Here is a 21938-nt window from a genome sequence, read left to right on the forward strand (position 1 = left end):
AGAAGGCACTTAAAAATATTTGTGGAATGATGACTAAATGCCTAGTCTGAATCAGAGGTGACACTGCAAATGTTCAGCTGGTAGGTAAAAAAGAATTACTCACTTAACCCATTCCCTACCATGTTCCACCCCATCCTCCCTTCCTGTCCAGAGGGCCTCCTGCAGTGGTCCAAGGGGCAGCTGGCTGTGCAGGGAGCAGGCAGCATCAGGCTCCAGGGCTGCCAAACTGGCACCGCTGCTTGGCACTGGGTGCCCTCTAAAACAACAAACTTCATGTCTCTAATTTGGTGCTTCCTGTTTATCTTGATATTATCTCCTGTCCTTGAAGCCCACAGGCCCAATCAAGGCAAAGGGCCAGAGCTTTGGGGACTCAGAGATGGAAGAGGCAAGGAAGAACCTCCCTGCTATGGTTCTAGGCCATGCCCTCAGGCTGGGCAGAGGTCTGAAGTCCAATGCTCCAGGCGCTAGAGGAGTCTGAGTCTCCTCTGCACCTGTACAGCAGGAAGTCCCGCATGCTGGGTTCTAGTGTCCCAGGTTCATAGATCAATGCCACTTTTCCCCTCTATGACTCTTGGATTTCTGAACACCACAGAACAGGAAGGATTCAGCAGGAGAATCCCCAGCTTCACTGCTCTCTTTCTCCTTTCTCATCCCCACATGGCTGGGAAGCTCTTAGTGACTGACTTCAATTCCTTTCACAGCCTTTGAGGAATGGATCGAACTTTGGGTGTTTTACCTTTTTTTTTTTTTTTTGAGACAGAGTCTCTCTCTGTGGCCTGGGCTGGAGTGCAGTGGTGTGATCTCGGTTCACTGCAACCTTTGTTTCCCACGTTCAAATGATTCTTGTGCCTCAACCTCTCAAATAGCTGGGACTACAGGTGCACACCACCACACCCAATTTTTTTTTTTTTTTTTTTAGACAAAGTCTCGCTCTGTCACCCAGTCTGGAGGGCAGTGGCATGATCTTGGCTCACTGCAACCTCTGCCTCCCTGGTTCAAGCAATTCTCCTGCCTCAGCCTCCTGAGTAGCTGGGATTACAGGCTCCTGCCACTGGGCCTGCCTAATTTTTGTATTTTTAGTAGAGATGGGGTTACACCATGCTGGCCACGTTGGTCTTGAACTCCTGACCTCAGGAGATCTGCTGTTCTCAGCTTCCCAAAGTGCTGGGATTACAGGCCCTTTTTTTTTTATTTTTATTTTTTTGAGACAGGGTCTCATTTTGTCTCCCTGGCTGGAATGCAGTGGTGTAATCATGACTCACTGCAGCCTTGATCCCCTGGGCTTGGGTGATCCTCCTACCTCAGCCTCCCAAGTACCTCCCAAGTACAGGCACCCTCACCATACCCAGCTAATTTTTGTACTTTTTGTAGAAATGGGGTCTGGCTATGTTGCCCAGGCTGGTCTTGAATCCCTGGGCTTAAGCAGTCTGCGCACTTTGGCCTCCTAAAGTGCTGGGATTATAGGCATGAGCCACTGTGGCTGGCTGTCTCAGGTTTTTTTTTTTTCAGATGGAGTCTCACTCTGTGGCCCAGACTGGAGTGCAGCGGCCTGATCCTGGCTCACTGCAATCTGTGCCTCCTGAGTTCAAGCGATTCTCATGCCTTAGCCTCCCGAGTAGCTGGGACTATAGGTGTGCACCACCATGCCTGGCTAATTTTTGTATTTTTGGTAGAAATGGGGTTTCACCATGTTGTCCAGGCTAGTCTCAAACTCCTGACCTCAAGTGATCCACCCACCTTGGCTTCCCAAAGTGCTGGGATTACAGGCATGAGCCACTGTGGCCATTCCTTCAGGTTCTTGAATCCATACTGTAGGCATTTGAAAGATGAAGCTTATGGCCGGGCATGGTGGCTCAACGCTTGTAATCCAAGCACTTTGGAGGCCAAGGTGGGCGGATCACCTGAGGTCAGGAGTTCAAGACCAGCCTGACCAACATGGTGAAACCCCGTCTTAAAAAAAAAGAAAAGAAAAGAAAAGAAAGATGAAACTTATCTACACCTTGAAGTCTGCCTGGGATCAGCTGTTTCCTGGAACCAAGTCAATATGCCCACTATGCTGGGCATCAAGATGGCTGCCCTGTGGGTGGTAGGATCAGGGCAGATTCCAGACAGGCCCCCACCCCGGCCAGAGGGGCAACCTCTGCCACCCCCAGAGCTCCAGGTAATAACCTAGGGGCCACGCCAGGCTCGCCAGCACCTGAGCCACCGGCAGCAGATAATGATGGGGGAACTGGGCAGGCAGAGCCAACCCCTCAATCAGGAAGCAAATTAAAAAGGGGAGGAATCTCCCAGACAGACCACAACAATGAGACCGGCCCCCTTTCCAGGGCACTGCTCTCCCTCCTCGTTCTTGCCTGATTCCGCCTGCCAGGTCCTCATACCCAGCCTCCTCTCTAATTCTCTTCTCATGGGATCCTGCTGGAGGTTCTCTGGGTGACCCTGGAGGTTCTCTGGGTGACCCTGGGTTGGTGGCTGTGCCCAGTTGGCCAGGACCCAGGATGCCGGGCCTCTTATGGAGCCTTGTCTGCCAGCCTGACCTTGGATTGCTGACAGGGCACTGGGCACAGTGTCAGGGTGAAAGAGGAAGGGTAAGGGCATGTTTTTGATGCAGTGCCTTGAAGCCCATGAGGCCAACTCTCAGTGATGTGACAAAAGGGATTTATTTATTTTAACCATTTATTTATTTATTTATTTTTATTTTTTTAATTATTTATTTATTTATTTATTTTTTTTTTTGAGACGGAGTTTCGCTCTTGTTACCCAGGCTGGAGTGCAATGGTGAGATCTTGGCTTACCGCAACCTCCGCCTCCTGGGTTCAGGCAATTCTTCTGCCTCAGCCTCCCGAGTAGCTGGGATTACAGGCACGTGCCACCATGCCCAGCTAATTTTTTGTATTTTTAGTAGAGACGGGGTTTCACCATGTTGACCAGGATGGTCTCGATCTGTTGACTTTGTGATCCACCCGCCTCGGCCTCCCAAAGTGCTGGGATTACAGGCTTGAGCCACCGTGCCCGGCCCCATTTTTTAATTTTTTTAAGATACAGTCTTGCTCTGTCGCTCAGGCTGGAGTGCAGTGGCACAATTTTGGCTCACTGCAACCTCTGTCTCCTAGGTTCAAGCAATTCTTCTGTCTCAGCCTCCTGAGTAGTTGGGATTACAGGCATATGCCACCATGCCTGGCTAATTTTTGTATTCTTAGTAAAGACAGTGTTTCACCATGTTGGCCAGGGGGATCTCATATTCCTGACCTCACGATCTGCCTGTCTCAGCCTCCCAAAGTGCTGAGATTACAAGCATGAGCCACCATACCCAGTCAGAGTCTCGCTATGTTGCCCAGGCTGGCCTGCGACTCCTGGCCTCAAGTAATCCTCCTGCTTCCGCCTTCCAAAATGTGGGGGTTACAGGTGTGATCCATTGCACCCAGCTAACAAAGGGACTTATAGAGAATTCATCAACTTCTGACCTGACAGCCCCTTTTCCTCTGCAAAGGGTGTAAATTCAATCCAGTGCAACATGCATTTATTGCACACTCAGTACTAGTCGCTGTATGAGATGCTGTGGGGGGTACAAAGATGAATAGAGATTTCTAGTTTTTCAAGGAACTCACGATCTGACACACACACACACAGCTAATTCTATTACCCATCGGAAAATGTTAAATGCTCTACATTTTAGGACTTTGGGAGCAAAGAAAAGTATAACTTGAAAAACTGGAGAAGGCTTTAGAGAGCATGGAATTGGGATTTAAAAGATAGGAGTTGGGATTTTTTTTTTCACTTATAATTCTGTTTATTGAGTTATATATGTATATATTCCATGTTCGCTTGTACAGGAGGATTTACATGGCTGTATAAAAATGGCTAGGGGCGCCGCGATCTTCTGGGGTGCTCATGGTGACAGGGTGGGGTTAAAACTGGCTGCCCCAGGAGAAGCAGAGGCCTGGATTTAAATAAGTTTCCTGAATATACAAAGGTGGGGGCCACGAGTTTGCTGCCAGTCATCGAGGAAACGTTTAGCTTTCCAAATATATGCTGGTTTTGATAAATAGATTTTAGCCTCTCTGCTATAGTTTTCTTTTCTTTTAATTTTAGAAATAAGTTTACATGTATGATCTGTTTTCAGAGTTGGGATTTAAAAGATCAATAGGAGCTCACTGGGCAGAGAAATGGGGAAGAATATTTCACACATGGGACACTGTGGGGTGTGGAAGTATGTGGTCGGTAAGCTTGCAGTGGAATGGGAATGACTCCTGGGTACTAGGAAGGGATGTGGCTGGCAAGCGAGGCTGAGGCCGGGTGGGAATGAGGCTTCAAATCTAGGCCTAAGAGTGTAGCTTTTCTCCTGTAAGTAATGGGGAGCTATTGAATGTTTTTGAGCTGAGGCGTGACCTGACTGGGATCTTTCTACCCTCGTAAGAAGTTTAAATTCCTGGGCCGGGCGTGGTGGTTCACGCCTGTAATCCCAGCACTTTGGGAGGCCGATGCGGGCAGATCACTTGAGGTCAGGAGTCTGTGACCAGCCTGGCCAACATGGTGAAACCCACCTCTACTAAAAATATGAAAATTAGCCAGGTGTGGTGATGTGCACCTGTAATCACAGCTACCTGGGAGGCTGAGGTATGAGAATCCCTTGAACCTTAGAGGTGGAGGTTTTTTTTTTTGACCATGAGTTACACATTTACTTGGAGAAACTAAGAATCTGTAGAGTGTGTTGGCTTGAGAAACACACACACAAAGAAGATACCACATGCTCCGTATGTTCTGCTTTCTGGACAGCCACCACCAGGAACCCAGTGGCCTCTGTGGGATTGAACTCCTAGACGCAGGGTGCAGGAGCCTGGCAGGAGAGGTGACTTCTGCATTTCTAGAGTTCGTCTTTCACTTGGCCAAGGACAAAGGGGTGTAATGAGTCAAGATCTCTGCCTCCACTGCACTCACTGACTTTCTTCCCTCCTCGGAAAAGCAACAATGAAAAGCAACAATGTAGGGTAGCCTCGAACCGAATACTTGCTGCAAATATTCCGTTCAGCAGTGCAGTCTACTTCAGCTATCTTGACCCCTGCCAGACCAGGGAATTCCTTTTTAGAGAGTTCCTCCCAAGTGGGAGCCAGATTCTTACAATGACCACACCATGGAGCATAAAACTTGATGAAGGTTATTCCTTCTGCAATGGTGTCATCGAAGTTCTTTTCAGCGAGTGCCAACACAGTACCCTTGTCAGCCTCAGGCTCGGCTGCCAGCACCAGGGCCTCCGAGGGCGTGACGGTCTCCGCAGCTCCAGTCTCTGTGCGCTGGAGCTGTGACTCCACATATTCCCTCAGTGACTCCAAATCCCGCTTTCCCTTGTACTGATCGACCTTTTTCCCATCTCGGAACCAGAGAAGAGTGGGATAGCCACGAACCTGGTTTCCGGAGCAGAGTTCATAGTGCTGTGTACAATCAACCTTGCCAATCTTGACAGTTTCGGAATGTTCAAGGCCCAGAGCCAGCTGCTCCCAGGTTGGAGCCAGAGCTTTGTAGTGACCACACCATGGAGCCAAGATCGTGCCACTGTACTCCAGACTGGGCAACACAGTAAGATTTTATCTCAATAAGAAAAAAAAAGTTTAAATTCCTACCGAGGGACTAGGGGATTCTGCTTTCTCTGCCTCTGCCTGTCTCCGTGACTGACACCCAGCCAGTCCTTTCTCCCGGCTCCACTCACTGCCCTTGCTCCTTTCACCCCAAACCTGCAATTCCTTGTTCCAGGCAGGATAACTGGAACTTCACTCTCCCTCAGCCCCCATTCCAACCCTGCATGTCCCAGATACTCTCTGGGTCCTTTCACCTCCATCACACAACCAGGGCCAGCCAGGGGGACAGTAGGAAGCTGTGTGTGCTTGCTTCATGGATCTGTGGGTTTCAAGTCCCCTATTGTGTCTTCCCCCAACCCAGGCTTTTGCCTTCACTGTTGCCCTCCCCCAGGTGGGGAGCTTCTGGAAGTTTGGATTCTGAGGAGCCCTTTCTCAAATTCACTCAGCTGTCGCTTATTCACCCCTTTCTCAAAGAAAGGCTCTAGACTGGGGAACCTGTGGCATGAAAAGGATATAGTCCCTGCCCTCAAGGATCCAACCAGTAGGGAAGATAAGAAAACAAGCCCATAGAAGGAGAGCATGAGGCAACAAGGGCTAAGGAAGTTCAGAGGAGTGCGCCAGTGATGCACTGATAAGAAAAGTCTTTGCAGAGAAAGCCGCCTATGGGCCAGCCAGGAGCTTGAAGGTTAATGTGCTTTCCCGAGGCAAGAATGGCTGGCAGGGGTGGAAATGGCTTCAACAAAGGTAGGAGGGCTGGACGTGTTTGGTGAACATCTTGTCCATTGGGCTGAGCTGGGCTCTAGGGTTTGTATGAGGACCAGCAGGAGAAGACTGCACAGGGGATAGAGGTCAAGTAGGAGGGTCCTGAATGACACAGTTAGCACTGTGGAGCCAGTGGATGTGTGGGAGATGGAGTGGCATTTTAGGATGCTTAGGCCGGGCGTTGTGTCTCACGCCTGTAATCCCAGCCCTTTGGGAAGCTGAGGCAAGGCTGATTACTTAAGGTCAGGAGGTCAAGACTAGTCTGGTCAACATGGTGAAACTCCGTCTCTACTAAAAATACAAAAATTAGCCAGGCATGGTGGTTGGCACCTGTAATCCCAGTTACTCAGGAGGTTGAGGCACGAGAATCACTGGAACTCAGGAGGCAGAGGTGGCAGTGAGCCAAGATGGTGCCACTACACTCCAGCCTGGACAACAGAAGGAGACTCTGTCTCAGGGGGGGAAAAAATGATGCTTAATTTGTCATTGATTAGGTGCAGGACAGCTTAGGTTGGTGGGTACAGAAGTGGCATAGGAGACCTGAAAATTAATTGAGACAAGAAGTAATTTTTGTCAGCAAGTGGACACTTCCATAGAATTTTCACAGGCTGATGCCCATTTCCATCTCATTTGTTAATTCAACAAATATTTGTAAAATACTTGCTAAGTACCAGACACCATTTTAGGCTCTTTCATTATCATCTTCCCCTGCCCTAAGATAAAAAACTCTCATCTGCACACATTTGGGAGACCTTACTTAGCCCAGCCTCCTCCTTGCAACCTAAGCAAATCCAGTACTTCTGCCTTTGGAGCAGGTATATTGAGAAAAATCAGAGAACTATATGCAGTAAGGATTTGGGGGGACATGAGCTAGGAAAGTTTAGGGTGGGAGGAAGCGTTGCTTGGAAAGCAGAAAGCAGTTGGTGGGTGGGGAAAGGGAAGCCGACAGCTGAGTGTAGGGGAGCCCTGGGATCATTAGGGGAGGGAGACTGGGCAAGGAGGAGAAAGATGGACGGAAGAACAGTAGGATATGGGCATCTGGGGCTGAGCATGGGGGCCGGAGGGAGGAACAAATTAGACAGCTGAAGAAGGAAGTAGAGTCTTAGCAGCTAGGGGTGGGAGGAAGAGGTGGGAGACCAGGAGGCGAGGGCAGAGGAAATAGGCCCAGGCACTGGAGACGAAAGTCTGGGAGTCTGAGCCGCTGAGGAGCCACCTGGAAGGTGCAGGCAGCGGCAACATCAAACCTGAGATCGGAGGGCTGGCACGGGGAGTGAGCTGGAGTCGGGGGAAGTGGCTCGGGCGTGGGGGACCAGGGGAGGGTAGGGGAGCTGAGATCAAGAGAGAGGGGCTTGAATTGGATCTACCCTTAGCCCCACTGGGTCTTCAGCTTCCTCAGCCCCCTCCCTTCTTCTGGCTCCAAAAGCCAGAAGCCAGGACTCTGGAGTCCCGCCCCCAACTCCAAGACATAGGCCCCATGGCACCCACCCCTGGTTTCCCAGCTCCTCTCTCCCACCCGCCCATCATTGCTGTTGGAAAAGCACATTGTCTGGAGATGCAAATAGAGGAGGAAAGGGGGTCTCCTGCCAAGTAGAGTGCTGGCTGTGTTCATTGCTCTCCAGGCAGGGTCTCCACACCCCCCTGACTGATCCAAAGACCAGGGGAAGGTGTGTGGGCCTGAAGGTCCAGGTCGAGGGCTGGGTCTTTTTCCTCTCCCAAACTCCCCCCACCCCAAGATTCTCCCATCTTTTGGACTGGACCTGCTACCTAAGCATATGGAACCGATTGAAAGAATTTGTATGCTCACCTTATAATTTATGCAAATCAACTCTGTAATTAACTATAATTTGGAGGCATCCTTTGGTATTTGAGACATTTATCCATGAGGAAATGCCCTAGTGATAATGCTCCCGTATTAACATTATTTACTCCACCTGTGTGGTCTCCTCAGCTTGTTTCCCCTCCCCACTCTGATTTTCTGTGCTGGAAGGTGAGGAGGGACAGGGAAGCCCCTCCCTGGAGCCTGCCTCAGTCTTGACGCCTGGGTTCCTCCAGGGGGTTGTGCCAGCCCTGTCCTTCCAATTTTGCCTAAGAATGAAGAAACGGGTGCAACTCTGCCTCCTAAGCCCTCTACTACTCTATTCTCTCCTGCTTGATGGGTGGTTTTCTGCTGAGCTTTTACCTCCTCAGTGCCTCAGTGTTCTCATCTCTGAAATGGGGAGAGGAAGGACCTGTCGGGACCTTTATGGGATAATTGCTGAAAAGTTAATGAAGAGACTGGGAATCCCCAGTCTAGAGATTGCTGAGGGTATAGGGGGAGGAGCAGGAGAAGAGTTTTAGGTGAAGACTCCCTGGCTCATCCTGTGGGAGGGAGGTGGCATGCAAGTCTTGGGGTACTGGGTTCTGGTGTGTTTAGAGGGGGTACATCTGCTCCTGTCCTCTGCCAAGGCCATTGGATTATGGCCACAAATGGGATGTCATCCCGTGAAAAGCCCCCGGGCCACTCTCCTATGTGGGTCAGAATGCCCAGCTTCAGTGAGCCTTGAGAAACAAGTCTTACACTGTTTCATCTCCATTCTCCTTCCTGGTTCTTTGTCTGTCTCTGCCCTAGGACATGTTTTTGTCAGCCAGTATACCTAAACTTATAACCACCCTAAAATTAGGCTCATATAAATAGTTACAGATCTAGGGGCTCCTCCTAAATTCACCTTCAGGCCCCTTCCCTTTTTTCCAGGCATTTTCCTATGCTCTTCACCCTCCTGGAGTTCCAGGAGTCCTGAACTGTCTATAACAGTTCTTGGCTGGACTCTGCCTCTGGTGTAAGGTGACCTCTTGTCCATCCCAAGCTGCCCCACCCCATCCCAAGTCAGGGAAAGAGTCCTCCCTTCCCATTTGAAAATGAGAGACCGTAGGTCCAAAGGATAGATTACACTGGGTCCTTCTGGGGGATCCAAGTTGGGAGGTGTATATGTAAAGAGAAGACAAGAAGGGCATGAGAGAAACTGTGGCTCAGGGAGGCAGGAGAGACCAACACCGACGTGAAGCTCTGCAAGGAGGCACTAACTTGACGCTGTGTGTTATGTGGGGCAGGGGGGTTGAACGCGCCTTTCAGGTCTCAAAAATGGAACTTCTTTCCTTCCCACCAAGTCCATGGAGGAAACCTCAGAAAGAGGGGATGGAATTTGGAGAGTTCTAGCCATCCCAAGTCTCGACCCTAGCTATGCTGTAAGTTCTCCACCCTGCAAGAACCACTTTGTCCCTCTCCCACTGCCCAGCCAACTCTGGGGAAGGAAGGAAGTGCTTCCAGCCCCCACTCCCAGCTGAAATCCTCCTTTCCTGGCAGACCTCACGGACTCAGCTCTCACCCCCTACCACTCCCCTAGGAGAGCTGGGGGCCACTGTTTCCTGGATTATCGTAAAAGCTTCCGAGACCGTGAGGACTTGGCAGCATCCCTCCTGCTCCCTCTTTCACCTCCCCCTTTGGCACTGCCTGTCGCCTCCTTTATAAAGCCTGTCTCTTTTATCACCACCACTTGGCCCTCACTGCCACCGCCAGCTCTGGGCTCCATGGACTGGTAAGAGAGGCTGTTCCCTGTCCAGTACATGGGAACTCCACAAAGAGGATCAGGTCTCCACTCTAAGGTGGGGATCATAGAGAAGGGTCTGGTTCTCTCTGAATTTGGAGAGGGGGAGATAAGAGAGAGATCTTGGTAGGGTTTGCATGGAGAACCAAAGGGATCCTTTGGAGGTCTTTTGACTGGGCTGGGGTAGTCAGCCCAGTGAAGTGGGATAGGGATTCATAGCTGGGAACTTTATTCTGCGAGAAAGGAAAGGCAAGTAAATGTTAATAGAAATGCAGAACACACACACTCACTGCCTGGAAGATCCCAAATGACAGAACTTCTGCAAGGGTAGTAAGGGAGAAGCCACTATCCACATCCTGTGGGGAACTCCCTTTGTGATGGAGGACAGAAGACAGACACCCTACACTCAAGCCCACAGGTACACAAGGTACACGATATGTACACACATTTATAGATATACACATATTAACGTACAGATGAGCTATCCTCAGCTGGGTTCATCTTCTAGACTGAAAAGGGATGGTGGTAGCTAGTGATACTGGAATTTATGAGAAAATTAGTGTCCAGCATTGTGCTTGGCCTTAAGTAGACCCTCAATAAGGGTTTGGTGAATGAATAAAGGATGAGTTAAAGAAAACTATTTGACCCCAGCTCTAGGCTCTACCTGGTTTTCTAGGAATCAGGAGAGTATGATGGGGAGAGGAGGGGAAAGAAGGGATAAGTTGACATCCAGGGTCATCAGCTTGCAGGCTTGGAAGTGCAGCCTGGAGGTGGGAGTGGGAAATAGAGAAGAGTGAGAAGAGGAAAACAGGAATTAGGAGACTCTGGTCTGGTCCCAGCTCTGTTTCTAACTTGCTGCTAATCTCCCTGTTTTGGGGTTCAGTTTCCCTTCCAGTAAAACAAGGACTTGGACTAGACAATTTGGCGCTAGACCAGCTTTGATATTCTCATAGTGCAATCTCTACAGGACAGTTGAGGTTTGGAAGGGATCACAAGTATAGAGTCTGACTTGTCTCAGCAATTCAAGATGGGATCAGTTTGTCCATTAGACTCAAGATAGGAGATGGCTTTGATCTAGGGATTCCTTTAAGAATGCTGTCTCCTTCTGCCTTCAGGCTCTAGGGGAGCCAGACTTCCAGGGTCATCAATTCTGCCATATTGAGGCCAGATGGACTAGTAGGCAGAATACAGGCTTTGGAGCCTGAGAAATCTGAATTGAGTTTCTTCTTCTGTCTTCTTCTTCTTTTTTTTTTTTAAAATAGAGATGGGTTTTCACCATGATGGCCAGACTGATCTTGAACTCCTGACCTCAGGTGATCCACCCACCTTGGCCTCCCGAAGTGCTAGGATTACAGGCGTGAGCCACTGTGCCCAGCCTCTTCTGTCTTTTAACAACTGTAATCTTGGACAGATCATTTAACTTCTTTGGTCTTTGGCTTCCTCGTATGTACAAGGGGAATAATAATTACTTTGCTGCATACTCACGAGAATTAGAGATATTTGTATAAAGTACCTGGAACATAGTAGGTGCTCAGTCAATAAATGCTGGTTGTGATAAACATGCAGACTAATGAGGTTTCTCCGGGTACAAGTGGATCACTGACTATAGATGAAGCTTGAGAAGAAAAGGGGTGGCAGGAATGGGAGGTGGACACTTGTGGGGGAAAGCTGACTATTTATTTGAGGGAAAGAGGAAGAGCAGCAGAAATGGCCCAAGTCCAAGACAGATCTCAGTTTATACAGGAGATGTGATGGGCTGCATTGATCAGTTTTGAGTAGCAATAAGTATATGGGCAGTGTGCTGTTGTGACCTTGCTCATCATGTCAGTGTCAGACCATGGGCTGTCTTTCAGTGGGAAAACATTTAGCAAGTGGGAAATGGAAAGGGCTGGACTCAGAGGACTGCAAGGAGAGAGGGATCTGGAAGAAAGATAGTGCCAGTACCCTGAGTGAGCGGCAAAAACCTAGGCAGAGCAGGAAATCAGAATGGCTGGGAGTTTCCAGAGACAATTACATTGTTGTTGAATTTTCTGCTGATGAACTGCAGGTAGGTGAAGGGTCTTTGCTCGTGGGACTCCAGATGGCTGCAGGTCTGGTTGGATCGGGGTAGGGTTAAAGGGCGCCTAGAGTGAAAACAGCAGAGTGTTTACCATCCTTGGGCTGAATCCCTGTTGCTTTCCAGGGAAAGACAGAAGCGGGCAGGAAGAGAAAGCAATCTGGTGCCTAAAAATGGGAGGGAGAACTTGCCCCCACCCCCACCCAGAGTCAGACCCCTGCACTGGATTTAGCACTTTAGAAACAGTAGATACAGCACCAGCAGGTGGCTTGGAAGAGTAGGCAGGAATGTCCAGAGGTCAAATCAGGAACCAGAGTTCCCCACTGGGGGCTCTGTTTTGGACCTTCTGATGAACTTCTACTTTATTCCAGAGGTGGCTGTGAACTAGGATACAAACTCAACTGGCTAGGATTTGCAGGCTGAATGGATGGAGCGAAAGCCCGTTGATGAAGAGGACTTGTCAATTTAGCCGTGGGCACAAAGATCCAGAGCAGTTCCTGTGAATCCACATCCAGGGTGCCAAGCACCAAGAAGGCAAAAAGGAAACCCAGACTTATCAGAAATCTCAATCCCCCGATGTCAGGCAGCGTCTCCGGCTTCCAAATGCTTCCCCTAGCATGGTGGCTGCTCTTACAGCATTTCACCAAGGAGGAAACTGAGGCTTAGAGTCACCTGACCTGCCAGTTTAGCAAGCGCAGGGCTGGGACTGGAATTTAAATCGATCAACTTCCAGTCCACAGGTCTTTGTGCGTATACCTTAATCCAAACAATATTTACTGGGAACTGACTTATTTAATAATTATAACAAGGATATCTTCCATTTACTCGGTGCTTACCAGGGGCCCCGTGGGCTAAGCATTTTTAGGCACATCAATTCCTTTAAGCCCCCAGGAGACTCTACCAATGTGTACTCAGGTTGTCCAGATGAGAGAACTGAGCCTTAGGAAAGAGGGAGATGCACAGATGAATCCGACATCGATTCTGGATAAGATGTCTGGCGGGGATAGCACACACATAAGCATACACACATGGATTGATTTTCACCCGACTTGTGGACTCGGTTTAACTATTTTTAAGTTACAATTTGAGTGTGTCCCAAGCAGGGATGCAGGGCAGGTAAACCAGTGGGGATGGAATAGGGGCTGCAGAGGCGAGATTAAATCAGCCTGAATTCAAAAATGAAATCGACTATAAAGAGGAAAACGAATTTTTAAAAAGCCGATAGCAAAGCGCACAAGGGAGACCAACCCGCAAAACGAAATAAATAGGGAAATTCATCGGCATTTGCCAGCAAAAAAGGCGTCACACGGAGAGGTTAACACTAAGGCTTGGGAGGTGTCAATCCGGAAAGAAGCATGGGGCCACCTGGGCGCCCAGGCAGATGGATGGGTGGGTGGGTGGGGATGGAACTTCCCCACCCTCCGGTGCTTGGCGGGTCTCAGAAATGTCGACCCATCCAGATCTTGAGGGAAGTTTTTGTGAGCTCCGCGAGCCTCCTGAAATTTTACCAGAATATTGCTCTGGGCTTGTGCATTTTCCTCAAAGGAATTCAAGACCCCTCCTCAAATTAAGAGCCTTGGGTTTAGATATTCCGGTGAAAATTAGGAAAGAGTGGTGGCAAGGGATAGATCAATTCCTTCCAGAAGCGTCCCTTCCCAGAGCCATTCAGGCACCTGCCCATTCTTCGGAACCGGGTGCGCGGGGTCGAGGGTGTGCGTAGGCTGAGCACTTTCCCTAGGATAGGAGGGCGAGGAGAGGCGGATTTGAGGGGTGAATTTCGGAGGCACTGGGGTTGCTGCCTACGGTGAGGAGCAGAGTGAGAGCTGCGGGAGCCTGGGACGGGAGTGGGGGCAGCAAAGACCTGTGCAGTGGGTGGGTGGGGAGTCTGGGCGGAGGGAGGAGAGGAGGTGGTCACTCAGAAAGGTCAGAAAGGAAGACCCCGAAAGCGAGAGGGAAAAAAGGACGCGGAAGGGTGCCGGTGGAGAGAAACTGCGCGGAGGGGCTGCGAGACAGGGCAGGGGACCAGGGGTCCGAGGTCAGGGGAATGGTGAAGGAGGGCCGCCAAGAGAAATTTCTCACGGCCTAGGCCTGGAGGTGAACTGGACACATACTTGGCGCTCAATCTTGTTTCCTTCTTTCCTCCCAGTTCCGGGGCAGCGCTGCCAGTCCAGAGAGGGTGGGTCAAGAGCCATCGAGGCAACCTAAGGGTTGTCGCCTAAGGGTGGCTCCGTATCGCCCCCAGGACCTTCCCCCTTATGCAGTCCCCCCGGGACTTAGTCCTGCATCCCTGCTAGACTGAGCCAGTTCAGTGGCAGTTTTCCACCCGGTGGGGCGGGTCTTAGAACCTGGGAATCACCCCACCAGGGCCCCTCGCCCAGGAAGTGGAGGGGACCAGGGAGGAGCGAGGGAGCGGGCGGCGCACGGCCTAGTTAGCTTTCCTCCCCCACTCCTGCCCGCCCCCTCGTCGCCGGCCGGGTTGGGCCTCCCGTCCAAGCCCGCAAGGGTTAAAGGCGGCCGCAGGTGAGGTGGGCGGGGCCGCTAGTTCGGAGGGGAAAAAGCAGCGCTGGGGAGAGGATGAAGGCAGAGTTCGCGGGTGAGTCAAGGGCGGAGCTGGCCTCGCTCGCTTGCTCGCTTGCTCGCTTGCTCCTGCCCGCCTTCGGTCCTCCGCCCTCTCGCTGGCGCTCACCTCCTCCACCGCCCGCCGCCCGCCACCAGCCGCTTGCCGCCTGCCGCCCGCTGCGGGGTCTGGCTCGCCCTCGGCTCCTGCCCCCATCCCCTGGAGAGCTCGCCGGCGCCCAGAGCCCACGAGCGCCCGTCTGTAGCGCACCAGCCAGCTGTGCCCGGAGCCCGCGCGCAGCCTCGAGGTAGGAGCCCGGGTCGGGGTGGCCAGGGGTGCGCGCTACGGAGATCCTCTCGAAAAAACGCGCTCCGAACGCGCCCCAGCCACCTATGGCCCCGAAAACAGGGTAGTCCTAAAGGATCTGAGGGGTTAGAACCCGACGGAGGGAAAACCGGGCAGACGGGAGAGACTGGAGGACCGAGGAGGCTGGAAACTGGGGCAACTGGAGCGACTGGGACAACCAGGGGACTGGGACATTGAGAACTGGGAGTACTAGCCAGTGATCCGAAGAGGCAGAGCGGAATGGGGCATAAGGGTGCCCCAACTCGCCTTCCCACTTCGGGGAGCGAGAAGCCTGCGATGTGCGCCGTCCTCTCTCCTTTCCTGAAATCTTTCTGGGCCTGGAGGTGAACCGAACACATATTTGGCACTCAGTCCTGTTCCCTTCTTTCCTCTCAGTTCCAGGGCAGGGCAGCGCTGCCCGTCTGGGGCGGGTGGGTCAAGGGCCATAAAGGCAACTTAAGCGTTGCCACCTAAGGGTGGCTCCCTATCACCCTCAGCTCTTGCCCCCTCCTCCACTCTCCCAGAATCTTAGTCTTGCGTCTTCTGCTAGACTGAGCCAGCTCGAGAGCAGTTTTCTACCCAGTGGGGTGGGTGTTAGAACCTGAGAATCACCCTGCTTTTGGGTTTCCAAAATCTTGGCAGCAGGCAGTTGCATCCCAGGCCTGGGCTCTCCCGTTTTCTGTCTGGAGAAGCCACTCTGGAGCCCAGATCATCCTAGGCTTCCCACTCTGCAGCCCCGGGGGCAGTTCCCAGGCGATGAAAGCTGTTAGGGTCCCCGGTCGCACAGCTCCTGCCCAGCCCCTTCTGTGCTGCCCCGCCCCGGCCTGGGGCTCCCCTCCTGCAGCTTCGCCCTTTTCCTTTCTTGTGGCGAAGCTGCCAGAGCCTGAGTAGGCCCCCTTGTTCTCCTCTCCCTCCCTCTCCCAGGCTATCAGTGCCACCTCCCTGGTCCCAGAGGCAGAAGGTGGTAGGGTCAGCTAAACCCTGCTGTGGGAAGAAAACAACCCTGCCCTAAATCACTGGCCTCCTCCCCAACCGGTAGAGAGGCCTTAGGAAGAGGTGGTGAGAAGAGAGTGACCTTCAAGCTACAGACATGTGGTTGAGAAAGGGTTGGGGGTCTTTAGGGTTCTCATGGTTTACAGAAAGACTGGTTTACAGAGAGTAACAGACTGGGAGTCCAGGAGTTAGGAGACCTGGTCGATTGAATGAATAAATGAACATCCTTGTTTCCAAGTCACTGTGCCAAGTCATTCAGCCTGTTTCCTCCTCTTCAAAATAAGATTGGCCTGAATCAATGGTTCTCAGCAATTGGCTCCATATATAAGAATCATCTGGGGGGCTTCTAAGAAATGATCCATGCCTGGGATGCACTCACTTATATCATCTTTTCAGGCAGTTGTTGCTCTTAAGTTCTGTGATTATGGCTTCTCTTGTCCCCCTTCGCTTCCTGTGCTTTGACCCTGTATTACTTAAAGGGGTAGGTACCTTCCAGAGCTTACTGTCAAGCTCTTCTCTGGGGAAGCCATTCCCTCCCAACTTCATATCTAGGCCTCCCCTAGCCTTGAGAGCATGGGTGGCAGGCAGAGAGTTGCCTGGCACTGATATGGGTCAGGAGAGGGGTGGGAATGTACCTTTTTCTGGTGTGGTGGGGTATCTCTTAGATTCCAGGGGGTATCTGGTGGCTGGAGAGTTGCTCCCCAGAGAGGTGAAGTCCCTGCTTGAGGGAAGGGGGTTGGGGCATGGAAATCGGTTTAGTGGGACCGATTGGACCAGGCCAGGAGGGGGCCAGTGTAGGGGGTGAAATGCTTTTCGTTACTGAACATGCTTTGGGAATGGCATGAGAACTCTTTCTCTAAAGACTCCGGACCCCTTTGGGTCTTTCCGAGGGGCAGGTCACCTGAAGCTTTGGGTTTCAGAAACAGATCACCCCCTCTCCCCATCTGTATTCTGAGTTAAACTGGGGAAGCTCAGATGGGTCTAGATCCTCCATTTGGGCTGACAACAGGTCTGCAGGGGGAAATGCCACTGCCCCTTGTGCTGGCCTAGGCAGCTGGGGTGGGGATGGTTCTAGCACTGTGCTGTAGGTGTATCTGACCTACGAGCCTGGGAGTGGCCCAACTCAAGGGATGAGCTGGGTTCTATGGCAGGGATCACTTAGAGGAAGGTAGACCTCCATCATCCTCTATCTTTGGATGAGAACCTCACATGTTGGACCCTTCCTCTCACTCCCAATTCTCTGAACTGATCTCTAGTCCCGGTGCAGAGGTGCATCCTTCTTTTTTACACCTGGGGCCAGAGAGGAGAACTTTGCAGGGTGGCACCTGGGTTAGGAGGGAAAGTGAGCTGGTTATTTCCCTTACTTCTCCACTTCTTTGCATCCTTTAGGTCCTGTCTGAGGTGCCCCTGACCGTCCCTGCCTTCACCGCACCCCGGATCCCGGCAATGCTAACCGCTGTCTGCGGCTCTCTGGGCAGCCAGCACACGGAAGCGCCGCACGCCTCCCCACCGCGCCTCGACCTGCAGCCTCTCCAAACTTACCAGGGCCACACAAGCCCTGAGGCCGGGGACTACCCCTCCCCGCTGCAGCCTGGAGAGCTGCAGAGCCTCCCGCTGGGCCCAGAGGTGGACTTCTCGCAGGGCTATGAGCTGCCAGGGGCCTCCTCGCGGGTAACCTGCGAGGACCTGGAAAGCGACAGTCCCTTGGCCCCGGGCCCCTTTTCCAAGCTCCTGCAGCCGGACATGTCACACCATTATGAATCGTGGTTCAGGCCGACTCACCCAGGCGCGGAGGATGGCTCGTGGTGGGACCTTCATCCGGGCACCAGTTGGATGGACCTCCCCCACACTCAGGGAGCGCTGACCTCACCTGGCCACCCCGGGGCGCTTCAGGCGGGCTTGGGGGGCTACGTCGGAGACCACCAGCTTTGTGCTCCGACACCCCACCCGCATTCGCACCACCTCCTTCCAGCTGCCGGAGGGCAGCATCTCCTAGGGCCGCCCGATGGGGCCAAGGCCTTGGAAGCAGCCGCCCCGGAGTCCCAAGGGCTGGATTCCAGCCTAGACGGGGCAGCACGCCCCAAAGGCTCCCGGCGGTCGGTGCCCCGGAGCTCAGGCCAGACCGTCTGTCGCTGCCCCAACTGTCTGGAGGCGGAGCGACTGGGGGCTCCATGTGGGCCTGATGGGGGCAAGAAGAAGCATTTGCACAACTGTCACATCCCGGGCTGCGGGAAAGCCTACGCCAAGACGTCGCATCTGAAGGCGCACCTGCGCTGGCACAGCGGCGACCGTCCCTTCGTGTGCAACTGGCTTTTCTGCGGCAAACGCTTCACGCGCTCGGACGAGCTGCAGCGCCACCTCCAGACCCACACCGGCACCAAGAAGTTCCCCTGTGCAGTCTGCAGCCGCGTCTTCATGCGCAGCGACCACCTGGCCAAGCACATGAAAACCCACGAGGGCGCCAAGGAGGAGGCTGCCGGGGCGGCCCCGGGAGAGGGCAAGGCCGGCGGCACAGTGGAGCCCCCCGGGGGCAAAGGCAAACGCGAGGCCGAGGGCAGCGCCGCACCCTCCAACTGAGCTCCTCGGTGCCGCCTCCGGGGGGAGCTGGATGCGAGCCGCCAGGTCTGAGGTCCTTGGGGGTGGCTTGAGGAAGAGGGGAAGGTGCGTATTTATTCGGTGGGGAGGAAAAGTGGTGCAGGGACAGGGAGATGGGGCGCTAGGGGTTTTTAGTCTCTGGGGCTACTAGGCAGGATGCATTTGACTGGGCCGGTAGGAGCTGTGCATGCCGCTAAGGTCTCCCCTGCCTCACGGTTTCCCTTGCCCCTGGGCTGGGGGTTTGGCGTGGGACACCCGTACTGCGGCTGGCGGGGACAGGCTAGAGGAGACAGCAAGTCGCAGTTCCCACCCCGAGCGTAGAGAAGTGCGGCCAGCCCGGGGGGCTGGGGGTGGCTGTCTGGACACGTCCTTAGTGCCTGGGAACCAGGACATAAAAGCGCCTCCGGAGCCGCCCTGCGGCGAGGTCCCTTTCATCCCACTTACAAGTGCTTCTGCCCCTAGGGTTTCCGGAGGGAGAGACGAGACAGAATGGGGGAGCCTGGGGGTCTCCCTTGGCAGGGGTGTCTCTCTGATTTGGAAGGTTGTTCCTGTAAAAATAACTCCTTGATGAGCTTCCTTATTAACCCTTCCAGACTCAGTCTAATGGAGCCACGAAGGAAGAGGGGAAGAGGGCTGGCATTCCTGACACCTTCCCAGCGGGGGCTGTGCGATAAAGAACAGTTAGATGTGGGGGGTGAGTAGGGAAGTCCCCTTCTAAAATAAGAGATAGGGGGATGGAAGAAACTAACCCCTTCCCTCTCCAACTCTAATTCAGCCCTTAATTCTTGGTCTTTATGAGAAAGTTGAGTAGTCATGTTCCCCATCTTTTACCCTAGGTGTATTTTCAAGGCAGCTAGCCTTAGAATCCGTGTAGTTCCTTACCCTAGGTTCCCACTAGTTGCCTTCTTCTCGAGGACGGAAGGAAGAGGGTTTCTTGGGCTGGTTGGGGGCAGACTGGGGGTGTCTCAGCAGAGGAACCTCCACTGGTTCCCACTCAGGGTGGAGGCCTGCGGCCTGTCTGACCATCTCTTTGGCGTCACTAAGAAACTAAGCCCCACTGTCTCTCTAGCTTGGCCCTGGCTTTCCCTTGCCCCTGCCCTAGCATGTTCATTAGGGGATTCCCCCCCCCTTCCCCCGCTCATCTCACAGGGGCAGGGAGAAGAAAGTTGCTCTCCCACTGGAAGGGGTTCTGCCTTTTGAGGTGACATCCAGGAAGCTGTCCCCATTTCCTTCTCCTTTAGATGCTAGAAATACGTTTTGATTCTGATCATGGGATTGGGGAGAAAGGAAGGAACGGAGGGAGGGAGGGGAGAAGTCCAGCAGAGGCTAAGCCAGGCAGAAGGGAAAGAAGCTGATATGAGGAAGGGTCTGACAGGCCACAGGCCCCTGCAGCCAGAGGCTTTCCCAGGTTGGAGAGGGGCCTTAGAGTCCCTCTGACACCCCTCTCCCTCCCCCTTGCTCCCTTTCTTCACCCAGAGGCCTCTGCGGAGATTAGCTGTGTATTGATTTTTAAGTTATAAGCAAAGGGTATTTTATTTAATATTAGGTTATGTGTGTGCATGCTGTGTGTACCTGTGTGCATGTGTGAGTTTCTCTACTGAGCCTGGGGTCTCCAGCCAGGGAGACCCCATCTTATTCACCCCATCCAAGATCCTGGGATCTGGACCCAGCACCTCCTTCCTCCCTTGAAGATGCTGGAGCCCAGTCCAAGGTCTGGGAGCTATATGGGAAGTGGGAGCTGGGATCTGGGTGGGAATATGTGTTTGTATACAAAGGGGTCCTCCTTAAAGGGACAGGGTGACCTTCCTGAGAGACTCATTGGCCTGGGGTAGTTTAAGAAGTAATGTTCTTCCTTTTTCCTCTTTTCCCTACCTCCTGCTAACCCAACTACAGATCCCCTTCCTTGCTGGGAGGATTAGGGGCAGGAGGAGAGTTGGCACTGCCTGCAAGTTCCTGGCCAGGCGGAGAGGGGGAGAGATGAAGGGCACTGTGGGTGTGGGATGCCTTTCTCCTCCACCCATCGAAACCAGCCACCCCCTCCCTGTGCCACTGAGACAGCCTTTTCCAGTGGCCATCCTAAGGGGAACTCCTAAATGGGTGTTGGTGGTGGTAGGGGACACAGATGCTCCCCCCAATGGAAGCCCCAGGCTCTGAGGTATGGGGGTGGAGGCTTTGGATAGGTTTTCTTCTGCTCCCCTCTTTTATAGATCTAGGCTGCTTGGCTGCCTGTCTTTCTAGGCAGCCCCCCTAGAGGAAAAATGTAGGAATTTATTTTTTCTTTAACTGCTGTGAACTCACTTTGAGGGGGTAGGAGGAGGGAAAAACAGCCTGTGTTTTTTATGCAATAAAGTCATCAACTACATCACGCTTCCTTTGTGTTCCAGCTGTGTTTCCTTTTTGACTCAGCGTCCCTCAGCAGTGAGAACCAGGTCTGGGCCACAGAGTGGCGTGGATGCTTCCCAGTGATCCTGCAGCCCCTTGGGAAGCCTCACGTCTATTGAGTTGGGTTGGAGCTGGTGTCTGATCCTGCCCCAGAGGTGGCTGGTACAGAAGGAGGGAGGTGCTCCCTCTGGATTGATCCCTGGGCTGTCTCTCCCTGGTCTCATACCTGTGGTTGTTTGAAGTTTCTAGATATCACTTTCCTCCTCCACATACAAGCCCCTTCTTTCCCTTCCCCTGCTCAGAACACTGGTTCCCGCCTTTCCCAGACACTGGCTCCCTCACTGCATCCCCATGGAGGGTGCACGTCAGTCCATCCCTTGGCTGTGACTGAGCTGGGGGTGACTGGCAGTGATTTCTTCACCCAGGATGATCCTTATCAGGGACAAGGCGATGAAAGGCAGCCGAGCTATCTGATGGGCTCCCGCCCAGCTGGAAAGTATGAGGGAAAGGCTCCTACTGCAACTCACAGCTAGAGACCCGCCATGGTTACACAACCACAGGGCACACAAACATACCCACGCCAGACCTGCGTGCGGCTGCCCCCGGAGATATGCAGAAATATCCCCTGTACACATCTTCCCAGGAGTCCCAGTGCTTGATAAAAAGTTGGTGCCTAATTCACATCAAATGGGTAAAAAAAAAACCCTCATGATTCGAGAGCCCCAAGGCTAAGAAGGTTGACAGAAGATAGGTTTTAGGCTCCAGGGGGGTAGGGTGGGTTACTGTTCTTTCACCATCTCATTCTACTTTTTGCCAAAATTATTATTTTCACCAGTGGGATTTCTAGATCCACCACTCTAACCCTAACCCAATTTTTCGAACCCAAATCTGGTACTCAGGCTGGCCCATCCCATAACTTAATTTGGGAGATTCTGGGATCACGTGTTTATGGCCATCTTAGGATGGGAGCATCAGAATGAATGATTTAGGGTCGTAGAGGAAATCAGACTGGTTTGGATGGGAGCATCAGAATGAATGATTTAGGGGTCATAGAGGAAGTCAGACTGCTTTGGGGCCAGTTTGTTTCCATCTGC

The 21938-nt window shown here is 52.6% G+C and overlaps 1 protein-coding gene and 1 pseudogene across 1 annotated transcript; one reads left to right on the forward strand and one right to left on the reverse strand.

Annotated features, from left to right (window-relative positions):
- Positions 1-4673: 4673 nt before the first annotated feature.
- LOC100397874 (thioredoxin domain-containing protein 5-like) lies at positions 4674-14164 on the reverse strand (annotated as a pseudogene).
- A 390-nt stretch (positions 14165-14554) lies between these two features.
- On the forward strand, positions 14555-20827 carry SP6 (Sp6 transcription factor). The gene is made up of 2 exons (XM_008997454.5): positions 14555-14836; positions 17257-20827. The coding sequence occupies exon 2, from the start codon at positions 17314-17316 to the stop codon at positions 18442-18444; it is 1131 nt and encodes a 376-aa protein (XP_008995702.1). The 5' UTR covers positions 14555-14836; positions 17257-17313; the 3' UTR covers positions 18445-20827.
- The last annotated feature ends 1111 nt before the right edge of the window (positions 20828-21938 follow it).

Source organism: Callithrix jacchus, chromosome 5 (genome assembly GCF_049354715.1).
Source record: "Callithrix jacchus isolate 240 chromosome 5, calJac240_pri, whole genome shotgun sequence".
Classification (NCBI taxonomy): Eukaryota; Metazoa; Chordata; class Mammalia; order Primates; family Cebidae; genus Callithrix; species Callithrix jacchus.

Bases quoted from the DNA above. Each gene is read 5' to 3' on its own strand.
- SP6 (XM_008997454.5), top strand. From the start codon at position 17,314: ATGCTAACCGCTGTCTGCGGCTCTCTGGGCAGCCAGCACACGGAAGCG.